The following is a 24597-nucleotide window of genomic DNA, read 5'->3' on the forward strand; positions in this document are numbered from 1 at the left end:
TCAAATACAAGGTACACTTAACTCCAATATTCCTTTTTCAACAAAGGATTTTGTTCTTTGTCACCATAAGACAAAAAGAGTCAAACTAAGAGTTGATATTCCTTCATCGATGTTCTAACACAGTGGCGGTTCCGATTTTTCAGTCAAACTCTCAAACGGGAGTCTTCAATTCCTGTCCTCAACCCTCTTCTTAGTGACCATCATGGCTCTCTTGATTTGTTCGAAAGAGACAAACATCACAACGTTCCACGATCCCAACCTCAGAAACGAGGGCACAAATCTACAGGAAATAGAGAAGATGAAAGTTCAAATAGATCCACAAATGCAGCATTGCTTTAAAACATTTTTATCAAATGACCTCAAGTACAAATACTCCGAAACAAATGAGTGTGTGCTGGCGTCAGAGAGGAGGAGCTCACCCTTTGTAGAAAGCCGTCGGCCCCTCTTTAGTCATCATGGTCCAGGAACAGTTAATAGCACTCTTGTACTGACCGGGTGGAGAGTTCATGTATCTAGTTTTCACCACATCTACTGGGGAAGCGATCACTGTGGTGACAAAGCCGGCACCAAACGCGGCTACAAAGTGGCAAGGAAGATTGTCTGCGGAGAGAAAGATTGTGAACTAAACAACTAAAGAGAGTAACCGGAGGGCCTGTGTTCTGAGCTGAGCAGTAGAGAAACTCATGTCAGCAGGTCATATAACTTTGTGAATGGGGCAATATAAATAATTGAGATAAATGTTGTGTTACTATTTACAGCACCGTGAGGGAAACATACACCATGCACTGTACCAGCCGGTGTGCCGTTATCAGCTGTGGTGGAGTTGAAGGCGTGAGAGGGTGTGTGGATTTCCAACCCAATCAGCTGTCTGGGACGATATTGTGTGTGTGTGTGTGTGTGTGTGGTTGTAACCAAGGCAAACATGCATGAGCTCTCTCACTCACCTGATAACAGTTTGTGTTTAAGGATGGCCTCCTTGATCAGGCCGTATGTAACCAGCTCTGTGCAGTTGACAAGTGCATTTCTTGTGATGTTAGGCAGTGTGCCTAAAGAAGCCAGAAAAGAACGACAACTCTTTGATCACTAATCACCGATACATCATTTCTGGGTCTTATTTTCAATGGCAGGGCGAGACCCCAAATGAGTAACTTATTTTGAAGCACGCTTCCTAAATGGCACCTTTCCAGAGTCCGCGGATGCCCTCGTTCTGGAAGATGTGTTTGTAGGCCTGCATGGTGCCAGTGTACCGACGAGCCACACCGTCCAGCTTCATCTGGGCTTGGAATCGAACCTTGACTACATCGGTGGGCTGTGCAAAAGACACCGCCATGGCGCCTGTGGTGCAGCCAGCCAGGATTCTTACCAGTATACCGGGGTCTGGAGGGGAAAAGACAGGAACAACAAGCGGTGGAATAAAAGTACATACACTTTACTCTCAATTATTATGGCACCTAATACTAACTTAATATTACACGTTGTGTACTTCATTTAGTTGGTATAGTCTATAGCTATTGCTCCTATCTATAGTGTACATACAGAAGCTGCTGTACTTCTGTCAGTGCTGGATAAGGGATCCCTCCACTCTTGCTCCTGCATGTATTTCAAAAGCAACCACTTACTCTCTTTGCCACCAGTGTAGAAATCTCTGACAGTGTCGTAGAGGCCGATTCTGACGGAGGCGAAGCACATTTGTCTCTGAAGCCCCGCTACCAGCCCGTTGTACAGAGACCTGGGCCCCTCCGTTCGGATCATGGTGCTGATCGTCCCAAACACCCCTCTGTAGCGGATGCCTTCCACTCCCTTCATCTCTCCCTGAATCTGGGGGTCACAGATTCAGATTGTACTCAAGGCTAAAACCATGCTTCACAGAACAAAAGTAGAGAACCTTGAGACTAAATGGTGCAGCGTGTTGCTACAAAAGTGTTGATGAGTGCAATTGATTTTGGGGGAAGGAGGTGGACAAAGGCAAGCTGCTCAGTCAATAGCAGCCAACATCAAACACTGAGGTTAGAACAACTAAAGATCACTATCACAACAATATATCTGATGCATTGCAGTAAATGTGAAGGAAACATGTTGCGTAATCCTTGAGATGTGTTTTGTTCTTTCTTTGTCAGTGCCACTGAACATATATACCTGTAGTCTGACTTTAGCTGTGTCCAGGGGAAATGTGATAAGGTCAGCAACACAGGCTGCAGCCCCAGCACTCGCCATCTTCACCCCCAGTGGAGGGGGAACATCTGACGGTTTAAGTCCCACCATGTTTCCCAACACTGGATTTACAGGTAAGCACCAACACACAGAAGCACACAATCAGAGCAAGTTATTAGGAGAAAAGCGCCATAATACAGCGAATCATTCATCTTTTCCTTGAAAAGACGAGTGAATCTTTGAACAGCCTATCGATGATAAAAACATAAAACAGACTTACATTGTTTGTCTAAAATGTAAGGTTCCCTTTGATCCTCAGTAGTTTGCGACCAGTGGGATTTGATTGGCCAGATTATAATCCATAAAAGGTGCCACCCCGCAGAAAAGAAAGATGCATCTTTAGCTCTGTGTTTATATATTATCCGGCCGGCTTTTTTTATGGCATTTACAGAGAGGCGTTACTGTGTACTGCTGCAAGGATCAAATCAAAGTCCACAGACTGTCAGAAAGTCAATGTTCAATTTACCCCACAGTGCAGGCACATATCAGAAAAACAACTATTTTACTTCCCCCATTCTAGGACAGTAACATCAATACCTTTTCATCCAAATTGCGGTTTCCAAAAGTATCTAAAAACCATTGTTAATCTTTTTAAATTGTAATTTCTTGCCTTCAAATCAACACGATATCCATTCTCACAGATCTTCCTTCTGACGCTTCATATTAAGTAATTATTTACTTTATTAGACCGAGCGTCTTCACCAAACCACAGTCATAATAAAGCACTATCAGTTGGTTCAACAGAGAAAGTCTTTGGAGCTGATTGGCTGAAAATGTTTATAGCTTCAACACGTTGCCCTTTCACTTTTGTAATGGCGTTATTGTATCATAAAGTACTTGCTCATTTGTTTGTTATAAAATGTATTATATCCTGTTGTCACTTTATAATTTCTTAATAACGGATACTTTGCACAATGTTGCACAATGTGACTTGAGCTTGTGACTGAAGTTCACGATGCATCAGATAAGAACTTTGCGTCACATTGGGTTCGGCCTCTCAGCAGTTTGCCAGTGTTTCATAAGACCTTTTCCTAAATCCCACCCATGTAGCTTCTCAGTAAGTATAGGGATTATGGGAAAAATGTGATTTGGAGAAAAAGAAAGTTTATTTGGTTCAACTAGCAAAATTATAGACATCTCCAAAGACATTGAAGAAATCCTCTCAAGCATCTTGTTTCCCCATTCAGTCATGTCTTTCTCCATGTTATCAGTGACTGTTAAAAATCAACACTGAAATAGTGTAGCCATATTTCTTAGATTTGATAAAACCTCAAAAGAGACTTTTTCATTTTTGTTACAACCAATGGCTGCAACATAAATGGGAGACCAGATAAACTAAACTAAAGATGGAGAGTCAGTAATCAGTGATGTCAGCATGTGTGGATGTCTGGAGCAAACAAAAAGAAAAACAGCAGCCGTGTCAGCCAGGAAAGAGGCTTTAAAGCTGGAACCACAGCAGGCTCAGGTGTGGCTCACCAGCTGACGATCAACACCCTAAAAGGACAGAACAGAGACAACAAACAGGACACAGACACCTAGTGGAAAGGAGGGGTCGTAACAATTTCAAGAGTTATAAGCAAATTTTCATCTATCCTGTTCGAACAAAACATAATTTCTGATAGATTAATCATTTATAGCTTTGTCGTGTGTCAGAGAGGGGAAGTCTCTGCAATAAACAGAAGGTCCAGTTTTAAGTGAGCTAATTCTGCTGTGATTGGTTAACCTGAGCCACAACCCCAGTGTGTTCGGCCCACAGAGAGAGAGAGAGAGAGAGAGAGAGAGAGAGAGAGAGAGAGAGAGAGAGAGAGAGAGAGAGAGGACCTGTAACCAACTGAGGTTCGTTACTCAAGGTGCTTCTTTTTGAAAACAAATGACTCAAATAAAGGACCTTAAATGTGAACTTAAGTACAGAACTTGAGTAAATGTGCTTAGTTACATTAAACCACTGTAGGCAAGATAGATGCGCATGTACTTCTTTCATAATGAACATGCTGCTGTATTAATACTCCAGTTCTACTAGATCAGTGGTTGAAGAAGTATTCAGATATTTTGTTAAAGTAAAAGTAACAACAGAGTGTAATGTGAAGATATTCTGTTACAAGTAAAAGTCCTGCACTCATTCAACTTAAATATAGGAAATATGCTCATTATGCATCACAATTGCCCTCATGGATTTTGGTTACGAATATATTAACATTTACTTCAGTACAATTTTGAAATATTAGTACTTTAGTATTTCCATTCTATGCTAATTTATACTTCTAAACCACTACATCTCATAGGCAAATATTGTACTTTTTACTCAACCACCACATGTTTTGAATGACTTTGCAGATTCAGATTAGTAATAAAAAATAAGTAATTGACAATTAAGACTTGCTTACTTCTTCCACTGCTTTATAACAAGTAACATTTTATGAACTGATCATATGTTTTGTATATCAAATATAAATCTGCAAACAAATGTTTCCCTTGCCCTGAAATCTATTGGAGTAGAAGTATAAAATAACATGAAAATGCAAGTCAAGTAAAGTTCAAGTATACTTTAAAAATACATTTAAATAAGATACTTATTTCAACGTAACCTTTTGTTTGTTTATCATATTCCATTGTAAACTTTCATATTTTTATTTTCAATGATGTCTTATCCTATTGCATGGTTAGTGTCAAGCAACAAACTCCATGTCCATGTCCTTGTATTTGCAAACATACTTGGCAATAAATAGTTTCTGAAGTACCTTAAAAAGGCACTTGGTTACATTCCATCGCTCTACTAGAGTCAGGCACTATAGAAATATTGGATTTACTGTAAAGCACCAATTTTAGGTTGTGTAAATAGAGGTTTAACACGTTTAAAAAGAACAAATGATAATGAAATAAATCATACTTTCTGGCTAAAAATCATTGTCATGTAAATGAATGATTGGTAGCATAAATAATCTTCCACCAGATGGCAGTAACACACTGTGTGCTCGGTCATACATGAGCACTCAGTCTGATTAAGTCAATGAAAAAGCCTTGAGGCGTACTGTGCAGCATCGAATCAATCATACCGTAGTTTTAATTAGATGGAGTGATACACAATGCAATGGAATCCACAGTAAAAAAATACCTGGACACATAAAAACACGTTTTAAACAGCAACGTAAAAATGTACACAGCAACAAAAGGTTAAAAGATGTACAAAAAAAGGCCAAAACATCTTAGTGGATCACATTATGTTGAAAACATAAAGAAAGTGCAGGCTTTTCATTCAACAGCATTTTTAGTGTAATCATTTCTTAGAACACATGAATTCCTCAACCATCAGTTGTGAGTCACAAAGAAATGGTATTACCAATAAACTACTGGAGAAAACACACCCGGGCAATTATTGGGTATATTACTCTGAAGAGTGATTGTTCACAACGTTATTTTGTAGGCGTGTGTGTGTGTGTGTGTGTGTGTGTGTGTGTGTGTGTGTGCGTGTGTGTGTGTAAAAGAGAGAAAATTGTTTCACTCAATAGCCAAAGTGGCACATTGCTTTAAAAAGATGTGGAGGCAGAAAGAGTTTACACAATATATGAAAATTCACTTCATCATTGAATTTTCACATCATTTGTCCATATTGTCATTCGAAGGGAAACTAAAAACGTTTTGTGATCGACAGGAAATGGAATCATAAAGTAAGGAAGCGATAATTTGGCTGGATATAATGTAAGGCGATCGTACGTAGACTATCAACACCCCAGTTTTAGAACTGTACTGTTTCTGTGGACGTTTACATCTACATAGCATAAGAGTGCTGAAGATTACAATATTAACATCTATGCATGTCTTTTAAAGTACAGCTACGACATGTACACACCGACTTCATCCGGGCAAACCTTCATATTAACGTCCTATTCCCTCTCCGCTGGACAGAATCAAGTGATTGTGTTCATAAAAGTCTTTCACATCCGGTAAAATACATCGCTAACAGCAGTTTTTGGTCACATTCACGGACCTTCATGGTCCTCTAAAACTCACAGAGACATTTTTCACAAACGACTGAGAACCACGTTTCCCTTTTTAAAAAGTCTGCGCGTGAAATCTCAGCCAGACAGCGAGATCTCATCGTCACTCGTTGAGAGAAGGCGGCGCCCGACTTTATGAACATTCTTGGCGTTAGTTATTCGAGCCGCCACCTCCACTGGCTTCTCGAAATAATGCACCAGGGCCTGCTCGGTGAGCACAGAGGCCAGGAACTGCTCGAAGGTGATGGTCCAGTCTTTATCGACGCTCGTGCTGTGAGGCAGCCCTCGGTCGGGGGGTCCGCCGCCGTGAGGCCGGCTGCTGCTGCTGCTTCTTTCGCCACCGGAGCCGTTGCCGCTGCGCACCAGCACTGTGTCGTCTGCTATGTCCTCGCACTGCACCTTCTCATCCAGCTCATGGGAGCCTGCGCTGAGCACCGAGTAAGATGACATCGAAGTGTCATCTTTGGTTTCATCGTCCGAGATCAGCATGGCGGATGATGTGTCCGTGTCTTTGGGAGAGGAGTCCTCCAGCTTGATGTCTTGCATAGGTGGCAGCTGCTCGCTCCTTCCGTCCCCCTTCCCGTCCTCGCAGGGGCTCGGCTTGTTCTCCGAACCTGGAGGGGCAAAGCAGTCATCGCGACCATCGAGCACAGCCTCCTGGCTGGTTTTGGGGTCTGTGGCTTCTCTGGTACACATGCTCGGCCCAGATTTACCCTCCATGTTGTGGTCCTTCCGGCCAGAGGAGGAGAAGAGCTTTCCCACCTCTCCCATTTCCAGCAGCAGACTGGTGACTGTCGCCGTGGCGTGATAGAGCTCCTGTTCTGCAATGTCCTCGCTGAACATGCTGTAGAGGGTCTTGCAAAGCTCGATAAACTGGCTCTGGAGAAAAAAAAACACAAGCGGTCAGTTATACTGTAACTACAGAGTTTCTTATGCACGTACTGTATATAACAACTGATACCGAGGGTGAAGTCTTACCTGACTCAGCTTGGGGAAGTCTTTTGTGTTTTCTTGTTTAGTTTTCGTCTCCTGGTTCCACAGCTTCAAGTAATGGCGATATTCAGGAGTGTTCAGTTTTTTCACTGTATGACGTACAAAGAATGTGTAATTAACTCATATTTTGGTTTTAGAAAAGCATTTTGAAACAAATGTCTGTTTTGGAAACTTTACAATCCTGTTTAGTCCACGACAATCACCCATAATCTTGAATCAATAACCTGTTGTGTGAACACAACAGGAGTTTTCTTGGCTGCTAAACATTGTTTCGCTCATTTTAGACAAATGTGACTGTGTAGTATGTCGTATTAGATCTATACATTCAGGCTTTTACATGCTTTTTGCATTATGCTGCATACCTTTTTCAGTCTTAAATGTAACTCTGACAAAGCCATCATCCCGCTCACTTCTGCACTTTGAGTCGTGACCTGAGGAGAGAGGATCAAACATTTGTTATTAAATTAAATTAAATTGAAAAAAAAGTCAGATTATCCAAATCCAACAGCTAGACTGGACTTTCAGCACCCATCTTTTAGCAGCATCCTCATATAATATTAAACTAAATGAAATATACTGTATTTTCTTGCAGTAGAGTCCTGCTCTACTTCTCTACACCGAGGACAGGGTGTAGCGTAACAGTACATCGTCAGTGCCTACTGAAAGTTTAATGTCTAAACAACAGCTCTCGGATCAGCCAAAGCGGTTTGAGGCAGTTTCTCTGTCTTCTGCATATTCAACAACAGGATTCTCCTGCAGGCTTGTGCCTTTGCAAGCATAGTTTTACTTATGCACACATTTGCTTTTGTGCTCATGCTTTCATCCATGTCTGTGTACCCAATGCAAGCGGCACGCGATGTCTGCGGCTTCAAGGTTAACACAACCACACGTTCCAACAAATCACACGACATGCCCATGTACTCCACAAAAAACGAATTTCACTTGTGCAAATATGACAATGACAATCTCAAGTCCTTTACAATATAAACAGCAACATTGTTGGGAACTAAAGGGGGGGGGGAATCTCTTCTGCTAAATAATTGTGAAGTGAAGTTCTGAAGTGATGACATCATTTCCCCCTTTGTGTCTTCCTTTGTATTAACTTTATGTAATTGGCAGAATTGGGTTCTTAAGGTACTTTTTGTTTTCCTCTATTGTTTTATTCATTAAAATGATATTTATTTTCATCATGCAATTTATTTTTTCAGCTGTAATCTCCATTTTTTAAATTTCATCTCGAGGTTGGGGGTGTTGTGGTGAGGGTAAGGTGGTTAAGAAATATTGGAAGGAGGTTGGAAAAAGTTGAACTGTTTGCGACAAACAAAGTTCATGTTGATGTGTGGTTATATTATATCATTGTGGTACACCTGCATAGTGATCTTACTGTGGAAAGGATGTCGTCAAAGCGACACAAATGTTTTGATCACAAAAAAAAAGTTGCTCTTGGGTTCGTACCGATGGACGTTTCTGGAGTGATGTCTTCAAAGAAGTACTGTGTGGCCTCAAAGGCAGAGTCAGGCTCTTCAGGTTCGTGAATGATTTCTGGGGGCAAAGAAATTAGGAGTTTCACAAACTTGGCTTGCGAAAACATTCTGTCAACCTTTCTTTGTCATTTCATCCCAGATTATGATTTTAAAAAATAATCCAAGAAAATATTAGGCGCATCAGTTTTTAATGTAAATAAGAAACGTTAATAAAAGTGAAACCTATGTATGCCTTTAAATTCAGGACTTAAAGGGCAAAATACCACCAGCTATCAAATTTTACAGAAAAGCATGCTGACAGTGAAGTGTGACAAGTGTGACAAAGAGCTCAACATTTTTTCTCTCAAACATTTTTCACTGAGCCACCTCTTTTCTGCACAGCTAATAATCCGAATAATATTTTCTGTAGTTTCCTAAAGACGACTTTTATTGAAGTGCATCTATGCACGCACTCACCAGGTATGACATGCATCTTGTAGAGGAGCTTCAGCTTCTCAGTGAGGTCCCCGTGACACAGGACACCTAAAACCAACACGCTTTAGAGGTTAGAAACATCTCAACTGTATATGTAATCTTGGATACAATAGAAGAATAATGACAGTGTGAATTATCAGCTGATCTGCTACGATACAAACCATTACTTCTGCAGAATATTTACACACGCATCTTGCTAGTCTTACCCAGGCCACTGATGAACTCCCGAAAATTGACGAGAGCATCTCCGTTTTGGTCAAGGAGACGGAAGAAGCGCAAAGCCAGGGGGTCCGAGTGGGCACCGTTGGCCCAGGAGAACAGCAGGTTGAACAGGCCCTTGAACTGCTCCACGTCGATGCGGTACTGCTCCAGGTAGGGCAGGCTAGGGTCATGACCCTCAGTGGAGTTGCTGCTGCCGCCCCAGTAACAGCTGGTCAGGTGCTCTGCCTGAAGAGAGGAAGAGACGGGTGAGTACTGTGCAATACTGTGCAAATTAAGAAAACTTAAATGTAAAAAGTAAACTGTAAAAACACGGTGGCAGAACAGTAAGTGTTCGCTGGAGGTACACAACATGAATACGTAAGCTGGAACTCACCTTGAACAGCATATAGAGCTCCTCCAGCTCGTCCATGCTAAAGGCAGTCTCTGTTACAATAGTCCTCACCTAAAACACACAGCATAAATACGTTAAGTATAAATAGAAGAAAGAGAATAATGTCAGGCGTGACGAGAGCAGAGTATCTAATCATGACAAGAATGTCGATGTCGCATTAAAAGCGCAAATCTACTTTGACCTGCAGCACTAAGAGAATTTTAAAGGTGCTTGATTACTGGTCTGCTATCTGCACAAGAGGGTTGAACAAGAACATTATAGTAAATACAGTACTTTTAAACATGTGTCTAATTCTAGTATCAATAAAGCTATATCAGGGGGTCCTTACCACGTTGCGTTTTGTCGTATCTTCAATGGTTTGGATGACTCTCAGTCTCTGTTTGAATCGCATCTGTTCAATCACATCTGCACGGATTGAACCAAATTTCTGATGCAAAGAGAAGGACAAACATGGAGAAATATAGGTCAACCCAGCTGTGGAAGGCTGGAGACAGTTGCGTCATTGTGAGGAGACAGCCGTGTGTCCTCGGATACATTTAAAGTTCAATTAAATTAAAATCATATAAATTGAAAATACACTAGATTTCATTACAGCTTCTTCGACAAAGAAAATGGATGACAAAACTCCATTAGGAGGCACTTGATAAATGTCAGATTTGTACTTTTTCGCTGCCCGTCTCACGACCAAACACAGAGGACGACAGACTCATTGTCGTCCAGGTTAAATACCTCATAGGAGCTGCGGACTAGTTTAAAGATGTCGACCTCTGGATGCGGCTCTCCATTGTCTGTCAGTAATGAGTGCAGGTGGGGGATGGGAGGGAGGGTGCTGTCCTTATTGGTGACACTGTCCAAGTATCTACGACACACAAATGATTTACCAAATATTAGACTTATTTCAGGCTTGTGGGATACAAATATCTGATAAATGGTGAAGTCGTTTTTAGGGTTTTAGAGTCACCCTAAACAGCCAGAAGATAGATATCTTGTCCCTTTTGCCTCTCCTTACCTGCCCAGTACAGTCATGGCCTCTCCGTCATCCTTGCAGCCCAGCAGCTGGTGGATGTTGGCGTGCAGCACCGACAGCGCCAGCTGAAAGATGACCTTGATGCCGTCGTAGAAGAAGCAGTCCACCACCACAACTGCGCTCTCGAACGGCATGACGGACAGGAAGAGGGTGAGGAACCAGGAGAGGGAGATAGTGGAGATGACCCCGAGGTCCTGCATGCAGTCGTACAGCTGAGGAACGTACTCGCGGGCGAGCTCCTCGAACACCCCCTGATCGACTAGGGCTCCTGAGGAATACGTGGCGAAAGGAAGAGGACGTTAAACCATTGGAAAGCTGTCAATCAAAACACCCGGAATTACAGAAGCACATACTGACCTACAACCCTAGTGTTGTAGTAGTCAGGCAGCATCCTCTCACAGAGCGCCACAAGCAGCCAAAAGGCCTCCTCTTCTTTGGCGTAGAGCAGCAACACAGATGTCACAATATTCATCGCCTTTGGTGTCGAGGGAGAGAAGAGTGAATTCAAGTGTTGTCAAGGATTGCAAGGTTTCTGCCAGTTCATGTTCACAATCCAAACAGGAGGAGTGCGTGTACCTGACAGTATCCAATGCTGGGGTTTCTAAACGCGTAGGCTGTGAGGACCCTGCGGAGGGCAGCGATGCCCATCTCATTCTGAAAGGCCGGGTGCTCGGGGAGAGAGCGGTGCAGGTCCCGCTCTATCTCCTCTGTGGCCAGGTTGTATTTGCCCAACGACTTCTCCACCAGGTCTTCGTAGTATCCGGGGTGGGTGGCCATCTCGTTGATCGCCCCTGTGAAAAAACACACACGCACACACACACAAGGTAAAATCTCCTCCTACAAGAGCGATGGTAACGGTCCTTGTGAGGGTTGCTTACGTGCAAAGCGGTTATTAAATATTTAAACACAATAAGATAAGATCAAGTTTATTGATCTGATGCAGGGGAAGTGCAGAAGAAGTAAAAAATTGAAAAGCTAGAATACCACATACATCATAGACATCTACCATATACAAGTGAAGCATGAAAAAACTAAAAGAAAGTACTAAATACTATGTTCCAACAGGCTACATATCCATCACAGTATCTATACCGGGATGTGGTGCTGGAGCTTCTGTTTATTAAGTGCAAAGTACCAAAATGTTGTTATTTCACTTAAACTACCCTTTTTGTCAGCTCATTTTATTCTTTAATTTAAATTGACTTAATTGAGAATTTTTGTCTTTATGTTGAACCCTTTGTCTTTATTTTAACAAGTAACAAAACAATAAAACATCATGCATTCATGGATAAAGAAGGGATTGTGCTGGTGAGAAAAAAAAAACTATTTATAAAGACATCTCACTAAAAAATAAAGGAAACTGCCATAACTATAATGCCTAACACAGTCAGCCAGGTAGGATATCTCTGTTTTTTACAGTATAGTAAACTACATTACCTATTGTGTTCAACATCAAACCTTAAAATGATGTGCGATAACACTTATTTCATTGTATTTATGTGAATTACTTTGCAGTAAAACCTGGAGAAACTCTTTTCACGTCACGTTTTCTCAGCACAGTTATCCACACACCTCAGAACACTGGCTCATTAAGCTCACCAAACTGGTTTTTACACCCTTTGTCCTAAAAAAAAAGCTGCCAATCAGGTCAAAAACGGAATGTTTTAAATAAGTAAGGTACTTGTTTTTCTTGGAGGTTTCATTGCAGGAGGTGCAGGTAAAGGTGACTATAGGTGAATACAATGCAGCTATGACAACGGTCATGTGAGCCATAAGTGGGTCACTGGGGAGTGAGGGAGGAGCCTTTTGTAACCCAGCTCTGCTCAGGTGAGGACGAGTACAAGCTTCTGCACGACTGTGCCTGTACACAGGAAACTCTGGAGCGGATGCATACACGAACACGCAGCATGTTGTTAAAGAATGCCAGTCACAAGCTACAGCTCCTCATTCGTCATTCCATTGTTTGGTAGCTCGGTTTTAAATGTTGGGTTCAGGCACTCATGTAGAGTGTGTGTATGCTGTGGAATGTGTGGTTTCTCACACACACATTATTGAGTTCTATGTTAATATATATGCATGACTAAGTATTTACAGTAGTGGCAATATTCAACAACATTTAAATCAACTCATTAAAAGTGTTTATAATCAACAGACATTTATAATAGGAACAATTCGTAGTTGTAGCCTTAATAGTTTTCTAAAGTAACTTTGTGCATAGGCATGCATGCATATTTTAATTTCAGTATAAAAGCACATTGTGAATATGCTGCTGTATGTTCATATTTGGGATACGCTGTAGTTTTGCCTCCCAGAAAATAACATTTTCCTGGACTTTCCTCTCGGCTCCTAACCCGGCGGGGTTCTTAAACTGGGAGTTAGTTCAGCATAAATGTAAAAAAGCGTTTATCAATTTTGAGAAATGCTCCAGCACCAACAAGGCTAGAGCCAGCACTAAATCATGTGTGAGCACGTAGTATGCAGGGCGTGGTTTCATTAGGTGCAGTGTACGACGGAATCATTTGCCGTTCGATATGCACAATGTGCGTCGTGCTTACGTTTGCAGTATTTCAGGCCTACACGAACATTTGCTCACCAGAGAAGAGCAGCCAGAGATCACCGCGCATGCTCTCAGGAATCCCCTTCAGGACAAGCTCTTTCGTCTTCTCGGTGCGGTACATACACACTCCCTGTCCAAACTCTGTAAAGTGGTTCTTCCAGGCCTGCTCCTTCAGGAACTCTTTCGCCTGAGCAAAGAGGGACACAAATTTCATGAGATGCAGAAGCTCAAGCACAATTATTGTAACCATTTTTCGGTCAGAGTCCTGCTTTTACGATTACACAACAGTGGTTAGATTGATTTCTTGCCCACTCCACAAACGCATGAATGCTGTAATGTTGTATAATTCAAGGTGACAGTCCTATTGCATTGAGCTTAAGTACAGGTCTGGCTTTATTCATACAGTCTTGCAGGAAAATCCAGCAATCCGCCATGCAGCTTAATATCCGTGCAGTGTAACGATGTGAAAATGGTAATTATGGAAAGGCAAGCAAAAAACAACTGATTTGTTCTGCTTCTGTGTTGGATATTCTCAGAGTGTTTTGCGTGCTCGACAAGATGAACTGCTTTTAATTGGAGTCGACGAAAGTGCATTCATCTCACCAGCTTGGGATTGAACTCCTCAGGAGAGCGGCGGCGGTACATGGTCATGAGGGCTTGCGTGGCTGTGGGAACGCTGCTGTCGTTCAAGTTGAACGTGCGCTCGCCTTCTGAGCTCAAACTGTGCTGTGGGCTGCTGGAGAGCAGAGATCCAGGCTGGGTGTAAACCTGGAGGTGACAGACACCATATTTAAGCTTTGGAGCTTTTAAATGGACACAGTCACCACCACTGTTCAGTTATTCACAGTGTTTTATAGATTCTACGTGAAGTAAACTCGGTGTTTGAGAAACAAAATCATATTTTTTCACCTCGTCGTCTGAGCTGTTAAGGCTGCCAGTAAGCTCTCTCTCCTGATAGATCTTAGAGCTGGTCTGCTGCAGGAAGTCAGAAATCCTCTGGACCAGGAAGTCTCGGTCCTTCAGATTAGCAAACAGGAACGTCATACGATTCTTGGTACTGATGGAGAGCGGGCTGGGCAGCACATTGGAGCTGTCTGCCTTCTCCACAATAGTCACCTGGAAAGACAACAGGGAACATTTCCAATCTCAGTTAAACAAAAAACGATATGATAAATGACAAGCAGCCATGTATAAAATGTGTCAGGAATAACAAGTCTCATTTGAAGACGACACTAACCAGCTTTTATTTCCACGATAAGCAATTTAATATAAAATAGAATACTAAAAAATGCTCTATTCCAGGAGAATAAAGTTCAAACGTAGCCCAATTCAATGAAAACATCTTGCAGAGCACAAAGTAGCTCTGAGCGAAGGATTGGTTGTTGCTAAATTAGGTTAACTTAATCTGCCTAACAAACAGTTTGAATACTCTGAACCTATTTATCAGAGAATGTATAAATAAAAGCCATACGTGAATTAACATTGAGCTAAGTTTAGCATATTGTTTGGCCTCTTTAACTTACTTCTGAAAGTTAGATTACATCCCGTTTAATTAATTAATTGCCTTTGATTGGATGGCGCTGATGTTTCCTAGAAACCGATTCACACATTTACAAGCTAAGACATCCTTTACTTTCTAATGGTTCAAGGCAATTTAGTAAACGTGAAATGGAAACAAGCTAGTTTATACTTTGTGTACTTTCTTACAGTGACCAGACACCATTGTCAAACAACAAGACACTTATAGACTTTATCTGTCAGTTATTTGAACTCTTATTAGCAAAGTCAACCGTCTTGCAAGCTGTTAAAAAAACAAAAACAAACAAGAGACATTTAGACGGAACAACTTGCCTCTCGTAGCGGGATAATGAGGCTGCACAGAGTCTCTTCCTTGCTGGTGAAGCAGATGTAGTTGGTGGAAACAAACATCTGTCCCAGGATGTGCATCTTGTTAAAGGGGGTCCACAGGGTGCAGTCTGTGTGTCCGTCCAGTTTTTCATCTTTCGGTAGACGGAAGAGCGCCCGGTAACGCTCGCTCTTAGCTCTCGCATCCAGATCCCTGAAAGATATCAAATGCAGAGTCATATTACATGGCAGATTAAATATTTAACAGTTATTAACAGCTTGGTTTGACATAATCAGGCATTATAAGCAACATAATACCTGCACAGTCTACCCTGTTAAATGTATAATAACAGTCGAGTGGACGGTTTCATTTCCCCATGTTACACAACTTGGCAATGCAGCATCCATGTAGATACAGTGAAGCGTTGTGCAAGAGCAACCATCATACAACCCCAGACAGCAGTGGAACCAAATCATGCTTACATAAAATGTGATGATCAGGCAAAAATGGGCTCTTGAGGCCATTCCTAAGGGCTTGCAGAGACCCATTTCCTAACACACGTACGACGTACTTTTGCAGTTAAACTGTAAAACCTAAACTTGCAACACAGTGTGAGGCTTTCATCCTCTATCGTTAAGTGTCTGGATAACCACCTGCTCGACCAACCATAACAAATTGATGTTCGATCGACTGCATGTCATGAACATGCTTCAACGACATGAATTATTGACGAGCATTAAGTGCTCTTTCTCACCTCTTGAGTGCCGACGCCTTCTTGGGCGACTTCTTCTTGAGCTTGGGCAGCGAGCGGTCCTGCTCGAAGCCTTTGTTGTCCAGGAGTTGACGCATGGCGATGTTGGCCAGCTGCTCCGCCAGCTTAAAGGTCTCGTTGATGTTGAGGAAGACGGAGAAGACGCGCTCGTTCACGCGGGTGCTCACCTTGATTGCGTCGGGCAGGAGGAGGGTGGCGCTCTTCTCCAGCTGGGTGATATCTGCCCAACGCACCACCAGTTTGACTAACAGTTACAAAAAGAGAAATCAGTATATGTTGACAATGTAAGACAAACCAATGGCATGAAGTAGCCCTTGGGATATGGTTTAAGACTTCCAAAAGTTAAAGACTTTGACAAAGTTAGGTAATAAAAGGTATCAGTATCGCTAATGGATAAAGATAGGGCAGTAGAATGGTAAATGAATATATCCAACCTTCTTTTCCTAGTAAGTAGGAGTAGAAGCAGACGTGGTTGATGCTGAGGTAGAGCCATCCCTGCCGTGGCACCTTGCCCTTCCAGTAGCTGCAGGAGTAATAGTTAACCAGCTTCTCCTCCTCCGGCATTCCAAACAGCTTACGGAACTTGGAGCTGGCCTCCTTGAACTTATCCGTGTCGTCGTCCTCTTTGACATCGTGGTTCTTGTTGTACTCCGCAATGATGCCCTGAGGCAAGATGGTCAGAAAGAGAAAGAGGTAACGAGCTGGGGCACGGCAAAACACGTTTCTCATGAGTAGATGAGAGTTGCTGAAGGTGCAGTTGTGGTCTTTGCTACGCTGCTTTTACGGATTCTCTTCCAATCGAAAAATACTGCACCACCATCACATGTACTCTGGCTGGAGGTCGTTATCGCACACCTTAAACTCAAGCAAAAGCATACCACTCAAACCAGTATTTTTCAGTTATATTTTCTAAATGAATGTGCAGCATGTCACAATATATTCTCTCTTGATAATTCCATAAAAACACTTGAATAAATACATTGTTAAATATACATATTATTGCATCATATTATAAAGAATTTTGCCAGATAAAGTGTATAATTGTCGGATTTGTTTAGTCTTTGGCTTTTTAGTTTGTATGATAATTGTTACCATCTTGAAACTATTTGAATTTTCTTTAATGACTGCAATTAATTCATTGTATTCAATTGATGTTGTGTTGTTGATTTTGTGTCAACAACAACAACAGACATACGTTTTCATATATCTTAAGTAATGTCCTGGTATCACTGCTCTGATTGGTCCAGTCTGGAAGTAGCTCAAATCATGCAGGAGGTTACACTATAATATTTACAGTACTTCACTTGTTTTGCTCTGTGGTGGTTACTAGACAATGCCTGATTTAAAGTGCAAACATCAAACAGTTTCAGGACTTACCTGGACTTTTCCTTTGACAAAGGTGGTAATGTCATTCTCGTTCTCAAATATGGAGAGAGTCTGCAGCAGGTTATGTTCCAGCCACTCCCAGTGCTCTGTAATCTCTTTACGGGAGGTTCCTGCAGAGGAGTAAGAAGAGACAGTCAGAGCACTCAGCAACTGGGTTGACAGGAGGATAATGATGGTGTAAGGTTCCAGAAATAACTGGCAGTATGGTCACAATCTAGCACTGGGCCACACGTGGATTGATGGGAGAATATGACCATGCAAAATCAGAGACATTGAGGTATTTTGTATTCCTAAACAGTGAGTTAGGAGATCCAATTTAACTGGAGGAAAGGCTGAAGATGGCAAAAGCATCAGTGTAAGCCAAATCTTAAATGAAATGCATATATTCCATGTCCAACAGCAGCACGATGATGATCATGTTGTTACTGTTATCAGTGAGGTCAAAACAGAAATTGTTTTTCGCTGCCGGAGAAACCGATCACAGTAATGGCTGCCACTGTGGACCATTATCCCGCAACACTGCTGCACACAGCCCTTCAGTGAATGCACAGTCACTAAATTAGCCCCGTCTGCCAGACTGCTCCACTCTCCTCCATCTCTGGGTGGACGACTTGAGGGCTGGGAGGGGTGGCGAGGGAGAGGAGGAGGGAAGCAATTGCCATTTCAAAGCCAGGCCAGTCTTCTGTCGGCCTCCATTTCAGACAGCGAGCACAAACAGTACTCATTTAGCAGGGAACAGCTGAATTAAATGCAAAGTTGCACACTGCACTCAAACTCATTGTTGCTGCCGTTTTCAATACCGTCCCATCCTCATTGAATTTGAAACTACAAATAATTACAGCAGTTTGGTCTCATAATCTTACCAAGCATCATCCTGATTTATTTCTATGTGTTCCCAACATTTGTGATTTGTATTTTATTGCCTCAGAACTCCCACTTGTGCACATAAAAGCTTCTCAAATGGGAGCATTAGCTGATTTTATTGTTTTTTTCTGATATTAAACTAATACCCTGAGTATGCCAACTATTCTTACATTTGTAGACTAAATCGAGAAAATAGTCAGCAAATGAATTGATACAAATTTAAATAACAGCTAGTTGCAGCCCTGGTTTTGAGTTGGAAGTGTCAAAGCTTTTGCTGACATTATTTTATAGTCAATGACGCTGCACAAAAGAAGAGTGCTGCTTCCAATCAATTTGGAGTGTGGTTGCTACTTTGCATGATTTCCTGCCTCAGACTGTCACTCACTGGAAATAACAAGTGAAGCTCTGCATACAGAGAATATGCAGATTACATTATTGTGAGATACCAGCAGATGAAGTGGAATCATAATGAAGCCCAATCAAGTAATAAGCAGAAAAGCACAAAATATACTCATATTTGAGCATCGATTCCTGCCCCTGATGCCGTAATCCTGCTCTTTAAACCCACCGGGGCATGATGTAATGCTTGGCATTCAGGAACTAACATGGAAAAAGGCAGGATGTTGGAGAATTATGTGGTGTGTGTGTGTGTGTGTGTGTGTTGGATTGGGCAGAGATGTGAAAGGGGTGAAAACACAGAGAGGTTTATACTGGAGTAACCCATACCTGTATATCTAAAATGTGCAGATTAAAGCACCTTAAGTGATGTAAACCAACAAACTGAATTGTCAAAGTAGACTTGAGGTTCGATGCTTTTTCTCAGAATTGTTTTGGAGCCAAGAGTTGAAGTGCACATACCATGAGCAATGATCCAGTAAACTAAAGAGTCAGGAGTCTGGTACAGGATCCTATACGGGGCCATCCGAGCACTGGAGTCCAAGACGACATCCAGGGTCCCAACCAGCAAACCTGCAAGAGCCCAAAAATACAGTTATTAAAAGGCAGAGAGCCAAACATCGACTTCAAAACACTTCAGATTCGGCTAAATAAAGAGCTCCTTGTGTTGGTCCAACAACAATAAAACACACACTCTAAAATTAACTCGTGACGCAAGTTAACCTATAAATGTGTTCAGCAGTGAAGCAAAAGCCCCCACAGACATACAACAAATGTAAATGATGTTTTTTTTAAAAGAGCATAAACAAAGGGGAATCCCATGAGGTGTTGTGGTTTAACCATGTGAAAACATCCTGTGCCTTGAATGTGTACGCTTTGCATAGAACGCCTTTGTTGACTTGGCAGGCTGCATGACATCTGCATGTGTTTGATAACTAAATTGATTTTGTCATTTAAAGCCAGGTGATAAATGAAGACAGATAACCAGTGGTGTGAAACGGTTCTTAATAACGCCGTATAACTGATCTGAGAGCAGATTTTAAAACCTTTTTAAATTAGAAATAGTTACCACAATGGCTTGGGATTTAGAAAACTACAGCTGGCTAATTTGCCATTGTGATACCAGTTTCCAAGCCGTTGTTAGCCGTGAACAGTCTCTTTTCTTCAGAGCAGGTATATATACGTTGAACTGCCATGAGAGACGGGTTATTTTTGTCCAGCAGCTCATCAGGGCAAACACAGTATGAGTCACACAGAGAGAGGAGGAAGGGGGGGGGGGGGGGGGGGGAGAGAGAGAGGGGAGCCAAGTGAGTGAAGCTGAAATATTTTCTCATTTTCAGATGAAAACAAGCCAGAAATAATCATTTAAAAAAGTACAACTGCGTGCTTCAGACTCACTGACCCTCTCTCATTTAAAGACCATGGACTACAGTTACAATCATTCACTCTGTCTGCCTTCTACCCTCTTTATGTAAACTATTCTCTCCCTTTACCCGCATTTTTCACATCCTATTATCATATCATTTTCCTCCTTACGGTCCTCATCAGTCCCTTACACCATGTTGTCCAGATGAACACTCAAGAAAAGCAGCAATAAAGCAACTTCTGTTTCAATAGCAGAGACGTGACGTCTCTAAAACAGTGGCCAGTAGATACAGTCAGCTGGTGACTGTCAACCCACATGTCATAGTGTCAGAGCACACACACATAAATGACTCCCTTGAATTTGTAACCACGCTGTCCACAGGGCTGAAGGAGTTATTCAACTAAAGTGGATTCTAAAATCATACTGAAACTAATGAGAAAACTCAGCCTGACACATTGGTTTAGTCCCAAGAGGAACACAACTTCCTCTTTGACAAAATAAAATCACAAGGTTTAAAAGTCAGAACTGAAATGTTCAACAGTTGCTCACACTTCAAGAGAAGGATGAAATGTGTCACACAGCTTTTCCTTTAAGACCAATGTGATGCAGCGAATGAAAGTATCTACAGCGATTTCTTTAAGTTGTGCGGTTAAAATGTCATGAAAAGCAGCCAATTTGGACTTAAGTTGTGCTGCGTGTAATGAGTGGTTCAGCCTACAATGTGTGAGTTGAGGTTTAACGCAGGAAACTCGGGGGTACAAACCAGCAAGGAGACCACTGAAGGTGTCAGACCACTTGACAGCCACCTTTTCCTCCTCCGACAGCATTGATTTAAGTCAAACCCCCCAAACAGACAGACAGCCGTTTCGTCGCCTTGACTGATCATAGGTTGTCGTTTACTTTACAACGTGCAACCCCCGGACATCACATGCCTCTGCAGCTTTAACTCATCACACCAAAATCCATGTGACTGCTTGTTCCAACTTCTGCGTTCACAGAGATTTCCTTCCACAAGCTGAATGAGTGGGTGCGCAACCTACAAAACAAAAAAAAGACAACACACAGCTGTAATGGTTGTTCCGTCTATTCTTCTCTGGAGGGGTATAGAGAAACACTTTCCTTGTGAGGAAAACAAGCTGTAAAATAATGTGATGCTTTCCGCCTCTCAAGAACAAGAACACAATCACAGCTTCCTATATTGTTAGAGCAAAACAAATCACTTTCTCTGAAACGTTATTGTTTTTCACTCAGTGAAGGAGCAGGAAACCAAAACCAACAACATTAGGGGGGGGGGGGGGAAGCTACGTCTTTCTTTTGTTTAAAGCCTCTTTCTGACAAAACTGAACAGCTTGTGGGAGGATGCTCGTGTAGGATGTTTGAGCACGCAAAGGATAAAAATCGCCATCAAAACGGAGTAATCCATACTGTTTCAGATAACAGAAACCTGAGACAAGCCTGCATCATCAGCATCATCACATGCATGTTTACACAGATGCAATATGTACAGCTCCTTCACCATTTCATGAAGTTCAAAGTCACTGTGTGGCCTACAGAAGAACAGGGTCAGTATCATGACACACGACACACTTCCTGGCAAACATACAGTAATTAGCAGCCGGATTGCGAAATATGATGTTGACTCGGACTCAAATAGTTGTGTTGTTTTATGCTCGAGTGTTGCACAACAACTGACGCGATGGCCTGATTCTGAGATTATTTACAGTTGGATGAATGCAGGTTTTGCTCTGTATTATTATCTAGCTTCCTCTCTAAACATGCTGACTATTAATGATAACGGCCACATACAGACAACAAAGGATCCAAGACGTCCTTTCAAAATGTCCCTCCAGCTCTGCACTGTCCCGCAAAACACTGCGCATGCAAACTCGGTTATTAGATAAGACTGTAAGTCACTGTTGGTCGCGTATCAGGCTTGATGTGTCAATTACATTAAACTGAGCAGGTACATCCCACACTGTAGACCTACTGTCAGCTTTGTCAAGTCAAATTTTATTTTTATGCATCTTTGCAACCTTCCCTGTGGGGTTCTCTTGCAAACAAACTAGGTTACATTATGTTCACAATGCGGTGCATGGAGATGAATCCTTCAAAAGATGGATTCAGATAAATGAGGTGAACTGGAGTTGAACATAAAACTGATGTGTAGATGAGGACATTTGGAGAACCAGAAACCATTGTTTGATTTGTCAGACTTTGGAGGAATTATATCTCAGAGCAGTGGAGCAAAAGCCATTACACATTTGCCTGTTTCCACCAAACATCACAGGCCCTCTGGCAGCCTCGGCATCAGAGCCCCGTTGTTCTGAACATGCATATCTGTGCCTGGCTATGTAAAATGCTCCGTCCTGGTGCAGCGGATTTGGTTTCCCCTCGTCTTGGAAGAACTGCTTGTGGGCAGTGCCAGTGTCACTGGGCGATGGTGCCAACTGGCACTCGGCACAAGTCAGCAAGCTCAGCATTTACATAACAATGACATCACCAACTAGCGCCACTTAGCACACTCTGTGTTGCCAAAGCAAGAACTCGCCAGACCGAGAAAAGGAGGCTGCAGCTGTAATTTTTAATTATTAATATCAAAGAGGGTCAAATATGTTAAGTCAAACCTCGATGTTGACTTTAAACCTTTGTCAGTCAGACTACGGTTGGTGAATACGACGGTATAGCTCGAGACGAGAATTTACCAAACCGTTTATACCTCGGATCCTCTTCTTTGAATATCACTCCGTGTATTTGGCCACCATTGCTTTACAATGTTGCTGGATTTCAAAGACTTTTTCATCAATGTGATGAAGTACGTGAATTTGAAATGCATCTTATTAACTGGCTTAACTATAACCAGACATTACCACCTAGTTGTCTTATCCATTAACCTGACCATTTTATCTACACTGCTGAGTCAGACTGGTCCTCAGTGGCAGAGACTTGACTCGTTGCTGGTTTAAAGCTCAATGAGCAGTGACACCGACTGACTCGAGTGAGAAATTCTGAGGAGAGAACAGAAACTGAGCCAATCAACACGGATCCACCAGTGATAGAGGATTCTATTAAGCTTCTTACATTCCAGAATATATGTTTAATATTCTTGTTTAATTCCTCAAAAATGTTAAACAGCATCTCATCTGTAAAACGTGATACAAAGAGCCACACCAGCTGAATCCAGTTTAAAGAATGAATCAAATTTCAAAATTCAGAGAGAAAACAGGACAGCAGACTGTTAAACTGTGAACCTCAAGGAGTCATTTCCATAAGCCAACCCTCCTCCTCGTCTTCCTCACGCTCTTCCTCATGCTCCTGCTGGTGCTTGACCCATTTTGGATGGAATAAGCAAGAGAGAGGAGGAGGAGTGAGAGAAAGAGGAAGGGGAATGATTCAGCACAAACAAGCAAACAGACATGTCTCAAATAGATTCACTGTTGCCGAGACTCCACAGCTATTGGCATCCGCACAACAACTGAACCGACGATTGTTTGCATTGTTGTAATGGTTGAAATCAAATTTTTCTTGCAGTATAGTATGCCATGTATTGATTATATCATAATTTCTGGAGTCACTGTATGATCAGAGAGTAGATGTGCTGGACTTTGTCCCTTGATGTCACCATACTTTGTCAAAGATTGAAGCTTCATCAAAGCAGGCTGATACTGACAAATCAATTAGAGGGAATACGAGCATTTAACTCTTCACATCCAGGTGAAAGGCCAACTGTGACAGCAGGTCATGTGATCCTCCTCACATTATCCTGTCAGTCCTTCCTCATGTCCGACATAAACACAAACACTCCCCCTGACACATTGTAAGCTACCGTCACTCAATCACCATGCCATCATCAAAAACCTCTGAATTTGAATTAAACATTTTTCTGTGCTGTTGATCCATGCCAGTGGGTTTAGGACTCACCCGCCAGTCCCCCGCCTCCATCCCCGTGGCCCTTCCGTTTTTGGAGGATGAAATATGGATTTGCTCTCTCGGTGATCCATAACGCGCCAGCCAGTAAAACATCTTCGGGACTGACCCACATGATTCTTCTGTTTTTAAGGGAACATTTGAACACAGAGGATTGCTGACTGCGTCCACTTAACAGGCTCCCGGCCGGGATGTGTCTCCAGCAGGGATTATTGAATTATTAAAACACAAATAAAAGGCCTGATATTCTCCTCCTCGACCTTTCAAATATCGTTTACTGTTGGATATCCGAGAGAAACTAAGACGAGCATGTAAGTGCTGCTATAATTAAACCCGCCAGTGCACGGATCGGATCGGATCGGCCTGCAATATGGAAGTCCAACACCAAATTTCGCGCACACAAAATGTGTGTGCCTTCTCTGCCGGGACAAGCCTCTTGTGTGCAGCACAGGCTCTTAAATGAAACACAATGAATTCATTTCTTTGAAGGTTTCGTGGGCTGCCTGGCTCGGTTTGCTGCGGCGCAGTGCTGGATCAGTCTTTGTTGTCCATGCTCCGTGGCAGGTGTGAACCCGTCAGTGGCGCTTTACTGTGCGTTGCTGTTTTTTTTCGCAGAGGAAACCTCGTTGTAGACGTTCAAAACAAACAGTTCACCGTCTGCTCGCTCTCCCGGCTGCGATGACCGTCCG

General features: G+C 42.2%; 2 protein-coding genes across 2 annotated transcripts; both read right to left on the reverse strand.

The window, feature by feature from the left end:
• Positions 1-165: 165 nt before the first annotated feature.
• ucp1 (uncoupling protein 1) lies at positions 166-2262 on the reverse strand (the record flags this gene model as incomplete). The annotated part of the gene is made up of 6 exons (XM_079277809.1): positions 166-280; positions 420-600; positions 945-1046; positions 1180-1377; positions 1620-1818; positions 2137-2262. The coding sequence occupies 6 exons, from the start codon at positions 2260-2262 to the stop codon at positions 166-168; spliced, it is 921 nt and encodes a 306-aa protein (XP_079133935.1).
• A 2795-nt stretch (positions 2263-5057) lies between these two features.
• On the reverse strand, positions 5058-24585 carry tbc1d9 (TBC1 domain family, member 9 (with GRAM domain)). Its single transcript, XM_079278074.1, has 21 exons — positions 23903-24585; positions 19081-19191; positions 17350-17468; positions 16407-16635; positions 15955-16216; positions 15206-15413; positions 14264-14470; positions 13958-14122; positions 13391-13541; positions 11374-11588; positions 11155-11272; positions 10780-11065; positions 10500-10629; positions 10099-10197; positions 9753-9821; positions 9364-9604; positions 9140-9205; positions 8655-8741; positions 7562-7630; positions 7185-7288; positions 5058-7085 (listed from the first exon to the last, which is right to left on the reverse strand). The coding sequence occupies exons 1-21, from the start codon at positions 24021-24023 to the stop codon at positions 6285-6287; spliced, it is 3858 nt and encodes a 1285-aa protein (XP_079134200.1). The 5' UTR covers positions 24024-24585; the 3' UTR covers positions 5058-6284.
• Positions 24586-24597: the final 12 nt, after the last annotated feature.

Source organism: Melanostigma gelatinosum, assembly GCF_949748355.1.
Source record: "Melanostigma gelatinosum genome assembly, chromosome: 11".
Taxonomy (NCBI): Eukaryota; Metazoa; Chordata; class Actinopteri; order Perciformes; family Zoarcidae; genus Melanostigma; species Melanostigma gelatinosum.